The 6,000-nt window shown below is 50.0% G+C and overlaps 1 protein-coding gene across 2 annotated transcripts in view; it reads right to left on the reverse strand.

Annotated features, from left to right (window-relative positions):
• MTAP (methylthioadenosine phosphorylase) overlaps positions 1-4,629 on the reverse strand; it is a 48,335-nt gene extending 43,706 nt beyond the window's left edge. The window contains exon 1 of one of the 2 annotated variants that reach the window (XM_058695219.1): positions 4,040-4,626. In XM_058695219.1, the coding sequence (XP_058551202.1) occupies positions 4,040-4,072 (33 nt within the window). In that variant the 5' untranslated portion in view covers positions 4,073-4,626. Of the gene's footprint in view, positions 1-4,039 lie in introns of both variants that reach the window. The other variant, XM_058695220.1, reaches the window with a different exon arrangement.
• Positions 4,630-6,000: the final 1,371 nt, after the last annotated feature.

The raw sequence follows: 6,000 nt of genomic DNA on the forward strand, positions 1-6,000 counted from the left end.
GAGGCTAAATAAATAACGCTCCTGAAAGAGATCCTGTCTGTGTCCTAAGCCCCAGAACCTGTGAATGTTACATTACTGGATTAAGTTACAAATCTCGAGACAGGGAGATTATCCTGGATTATCTGGGTAGGCCCTAAATGTCCTTATAAGATGGTCACATGGGAAAGAAGGTGACATGATCCGGGGCCATGAGCCAAGGAACACTGGTGATCTCTAGATGCTGGAAAAGCAAGGGACCGGGACTCTCCCTTGGCTCTTCCAAGAGGAGCCACTCTACTGACACTCCCATTTTAGCCCAGTTAGGACTCATTCTTGCACTTCTAACCTCCAGAACTGCGAGAAAATACATCTGCATTGTTTTAAGCCATCCAGTCTGTGGTAACGGTTATAGCAGCCATGGGAAACTAGAACACCAAGAAGCATCTGAAGAGCTTGTTCCGAGTGCAGAAACCTGGCCTTTTCAAAGCTCCCTGGGTCAGCAGCTATCACACTCTAGTGGGCTTCTGAATACACTGAGGCTCTTTAAAACCCAGATTGCTGGACCCCCCAACCCCCAGAGGTTCTGATTCAGCAGGCCTGGGGTAGGCCTGATAACGTGCATTTCTAACAAATCCCCAAGGTGGGTGCAGATGCATCATACACTTTGAAAACGATTGCTTTAGATGTTTCTGAGGCACAGACTAGAATACCATGATCATGGGGCACCTGGGTGGTTCAGTCGGGTAAGCGTCCTGACTCAGGCTCAGGTCATGATCTCGCAGTTCAAGGGTTCGAGCCCTGCGTTGGGCTCTGTGCTGACAGCTCAGAGCCTGGAGCCTGCTTTGGATTCTGTGTCTCCCTCCCTCTCTCTCTCTCTCTCTCTGCCCCTCCCCTGCTCACGCTTTCTCTCAAAAATAAATAAGCATTAAAAAAAATTTAAAAAATTGAATACCATGATCACAATCACAATTAGGGAGTAGAGTCCATTGGACACAAAAATTTATATCACCTGTTTGCTCATTGGTACTGAAAAGGAGATCCTTAATTTATAGAATGATGAGAATCAAGTGAAATAATGCATTAATACCTTTCACCGTTTCTGTATATCTTCCCACTTCCAGCAAAAACAAAACAAAAATGAACATCCCTCGAAGCAACAACAAAAAGCCCCCTATTGCTTGGTCTTTCTCTGCTGGTAGGAATGCAAACTGGGCTGCTCCCGCATCTCCTCACCAGGTAGTTTCTGTCTCAGGGATCTGGCCCAGGTCCCTCAACCCAGCGTGTACGGGCTCTCCTGGGAGTGTCTCTCCTGGGAGTGTCGGGAAACCCATGGGGACACTTCTGGCTGCCACAACAAGGGGGCAGGAGCGCCACTGGCATTTTGTGGGGAGGCATCTAGGACGCATTATATGCCTGGCAATGCTCAGGGCGGCCCTACAAGCGTCCTGTCCAAAAGGCCACTGTGACCCCAGGCAAAAAATGAAGGCTTCCTGGCCTCTAGCTTCCAGTTGAGGCCTGGTTTCGGAGAGTCGCTCAAGGACTCTCAGTCTGAAGGCCTCTGCCAGCCACACTCAGGCAGCCACAAGGAGAGCTCAAAAGGCCCATTCATCACAGTCTAGACTCCGTGACTTGCCTGTCTCTCTCCATACCATTTTGTTGACAGCTCACTGCACACTTATGATGGTACCGTATTTCCTCCTTGTGATAACAACCGTGATTAATAAGGCTTATTTTTAATCCCCCAGAGCAGCTGCCTGGGGGAACCATAGCCAGCTGAAAGAGCCCTTTAGAATGTTCTGTCTGGGTGCCAAAAACCAGTTTAGCCCTCTGCATGGTCATACGTACCACCTGCCCGTGACTGATGTTGGAGGATGATGTCTCCCTGAGGTCCTCCCAGACAACAGCTATCCTTAATAACATGGGAGAGTAGCCAGTGGGCACGGGGAGGGGGGTGCAGGCTGCATGATCTCTCTACTCACACAATAAAACAGGACATGTCGTATTTCGGAACTGCCTCACATCCAGCTGGGGGCACACCAGGCTCTGGGCCCAATTCTATCACTATCTAGGTCCAGCTGTATAGTCCTGGACACCTTAGTCGACCTTTCCAGGCCTCAGCTTTATGTCCACAAAAAGGGTCTGTGTGGCTATGTGGTCTTAAGAAATGTTCCAGCTCTACATTTCACAATCTGGAGACAGGGTATGGTTTTTAGGAGCCCATTTTGCTCTGCACGCTGGCACCTTGTGTCTCCTGCATAGGACGTAGCCTCAGCAGTCTGAGGGATTTGGCGTTGCCATCATGGTTTCTCAAAGCACAGCAGTCACCCTTCTAAGCTCAAAGAGAAATCAGCCAGCTGGCCTAGCACTATTTGTCCCTCTTAATTTTATATTCAGCAGCTCGCCAAGACCAAAGATATACGTCATTCAGTATTTACATCAGGGCTCTAGTCAATGCCCGTTCTGCACTTAAGTGTACTGCACTAATTTCACAGGGATTGTGTGACTGGAGAATGTCAAACAAGACTGAAGGGAGGCTGTTTCCATAACCATCCCTCTCTGCTCCTAATGTCACTTTAAGTGTACTCCTATAAGGGAAAGGTGATCACTTCCGCTGCTTAGCCACTGAAAGCTGTCATCTAATAAGACCTAGCAAAATAATTGTTGGAGAAAAGACTTGTAAAATTTATTTCAGCTCTCCCACTAATAAGCACTAACATCTAATAAGTTTCAACCATGTGCTAGACAGATTAATTGTTACCATCCCAGCAAACCCTGCAGGAAAATCCCCACTTAAAAGACGGACACCTAAAGAACTCACCTACTTTGCACATAAGCGTGGTAAACATTTTCTGCTTGTCCTCTGCTACTGACAAGGTAGAGGCCTTCTACAAATGTTTGTTAAGCGCAAGATTCTTTTCAAAATGTCAAAGCTGAGTTTCATGTCTGAGTATGAATGCAACACTCTCTACCCTACCCCTTCTCATTCTAAGTGTCTCATTAAGAGCTGCAAGGGCTAATAAACTCATCACTCTGGCTGAATACACACCGCAGAGATTTGCCTTCTCCCAAAAGAACTGAACACAAAGGCGGGAATCAGGAGATAACCGAAGAGGGATCTATCCCAGACCTTCCTATCCCATCCGCCAAGAATTTCTAAAGTCAAACAAATTTACTGAGTTCTTAGCCAATCATAAACAACCTAGAAGAGATCTGAAGTTTCATCATCAATATTTCCATTGCTCTGTAATTCTACACTCTCTCCCGAGACTACAACCAGGATGTGTTTAAAAAGCCCCAGGGAAGCTCGAGGCACCCTTCAGAACTTGGGCCCTCCCCTGGCCAAAGCTTCCACCGAACAAAGATCCCTTGTATGGAGACCTGTGAGGTCCGAGGGTACAAGAAAACCGATCTCTGTTTCAAGGTTGCAAACAAAGCAGCTTAAAGCCAGAGGCCTCCAAACAGGGAGCGGCCCGGTACTCCATTTCGGTGAGGTCAAAAAGTCTCAGAATTCCCCAAGCATTGCGCTGCAGGGAAAACTTCAGGACAGAAAAGCCCTACGTTTGAAAGCATAAGAAAAAAACCGGAAGCTCGCACAAGTTCAAGCACCCAGTTCTCCCACGTGGGCCGCGGGCAGCGAGCGGAGTTGGAGCGGAAGCGTGAGTACTGCCGGCACCGGGGGCGGGTCTCAGCAGTTGCGGGCGCCCACACTGCTAGTCCAGCAGCTGCCCGCCGGAAAGGAGTGGAGCTGGGGAAGCGTTGTGGGGGGGCGGGGGGAGTGTGGGGAGCAAGCGCAGCCTCCACCCACCGCCCTTCTCCACTTGCCCACTCCTGGCGCGGCGCAGGTGCCTCTGAGCCCAAGGTGTGGGGGGGAGAGGAGCGAGACTGCAAGCATTCTCTCTCCCCCAACCCACGCCGCTGGGCCAGCGCCCCCGGGGCCGGGCCCCAGACCCTGCCTGCCGTGGCTGGGGCGCACAGGCCCGGCGCGTGGCCCGAAGGCGCGGTCCCCCACCCACCCAGCGGGAGCAGGGCGGACTGCAGCCGCCGAGACGGCTCATCTCACCTTCACCGCCGCGGGGGTGGCACCTGAGGCCATATCTGCGCGGGGAAGCGGCTGCGGTGGCGGACGCGCTGAGTCCGGGAGCCGAGCGAGTTGTAGCGGTGGCACCGCGCGGAGCAGTGCGGAGTCCCGGGGGAGGCCCTGGCTCCGCCTCTTCCTCCCCGGGACAGCTGGATTGGCTGCTGGTGTGGGAATCGCCCCCGCCACCCCCCTCCTCAATTGGAGGTTCTCGCGTCCGGTCCTTTTGGCAGACCTTTCCGGTTCTCCGCGGTTTCTTTCTCACCCCAGTTCTAAGTAAGGGGTTCACAGTTATGATAATAATAATGGAGACCGTTAGTTGAGCCGTTGCACTGCCCCAGATTCTGTGCCTTTGCCCTTTAATCAGATCTGTTACCTTTCGCAAGATCCCTACGAGGAAGAGCGCCACTCCCTGCTCTGCCCACTGGTAGCTGCAACCTCGGCCTCCTCTGTAAAATCAGTCTGGTCGGTGTTCCAGAAGTTCTCGCGGGAGGGAGACTCCTCTGGAGGAAACTGGCTGTTCACAGACATTCTGCCCAACTGCTAACACCCGGCTGCCGAGCCTTGCTCTTCCTACTCCCGCGACCCGATCAGGGGTGTGCTCCTGTCCCTGAATTCCTGAAGGACTAAGTAGGGATGAGGTTGACGCAAGACTCCGAGGTAACAAAAAGGAAATAAACAGAGTAACCGGCTACCGGATGACCTTTCTGATGTGCATACTATACTCATCTTAAATTTGAGGGGAGGCTTTTGAAGGGATGAGACACTGCCAACCCCCAGTTTGGCTTGATGCAGGCCAAGGCCATCTTTAACCTCTCCCACCCCAGCCAATGTCCAATACACCGAGATTCAGAATCCAGACTCAAGGTCTTCATTGTTCGACACCGACTGACCACTCCCGCATCCCCCTGCTGCATGCCCCCCTCCCCAACCATCCCCAAGGCAGAGCACCAGCCCTCCACTGGGATAATCCTTTCCTCTCAAAGTCCCCATCCCTTCCCTGCTGGGATAATCTAGTTGAACCTCCCTTGATGGATTAAACTCTCCTAAACTAAATGCTGGGTGGCAGTAATGTTCTGAGATACAAAAATACTGCACATAAACCTAGGGGTTGGGAGGATGGCTGTGAAAGAATACACTTTCCTCTTTCCCTACAGCAGCAAAGCACTGAAACAAGACACAAGTACACTTTCATTTAAAATATCACTGTGGGGGTGCTGCCCATGTAAGCTGTTTACTGAAATAGTAAAGACTTCCACTCTTTGTTACTTTTTGCTCTAGGTCTACCCTTTCTTACAATGTAAAGGTTGTTTGTTTATTTTAAGTTATAAAATGAAATGGCTAAAGGATAAATATAGAAGACGGGGGTGTTCCTTTGAAAAGGCAGAAGGCTGGGAGTCCCTCAAAGATGTAGTTTTCTGGGAGTCTGCTGATTTCTCTACTGGGGAGCAGGAAGCCCAGTGATCAGAAGGGAACCATTGTGGGAAGGAAGATACCCTGGGTATGATTGCTTTGTAATTGGGGGATCTTGACCAACTTCTGTGCTTTAATGTGACCAGCAAGTCCAGTTTCTGTTCTGTGCTGCCTCTCTGCCCAAAGTTAGACCCTGTGGATAGAATGGATCCTGTAAGCATTAGAAGACTCTCAGAGAAAGAGTTGGAAACTTGGAAGGGGTTAAACTGGACTTCTGGACTTTTGTACTGTAACTTGCAGGTCAGGGCTCAAACGTGCTCTTTTTAAAAAATTTTTAATTTTATTTATATTTTTAAAAATTTACATCCAAATTAGCATACAGTGCAACAATGATTTCAGGAGTAGATTCCTTAGTGCCCCTTACCCATTTAGCCCATCCCCCCTCCCACAACCCCTCCAGTAACCCTCTGTTTGTTCTCCATATTTATGAGTCTCTTCTGTTTTGTCCCCCTCCCTGTTTTTATATTATTTTT

This window comes from Neofelis nebulosa, chromosome 12, assembly GCF_028018385.1.
Source record: "Neofelis nebulosa isolate mNeoNeb1 chromosome 12, mNeoNeb1.pri, whole genome shotgun sequence".
Lineage (NCBI taxonomy): Eukaryota > Metazoa > Chordata > Mammalia > Carnivora > Felidae > Neofelis > Neofelis nebulosa.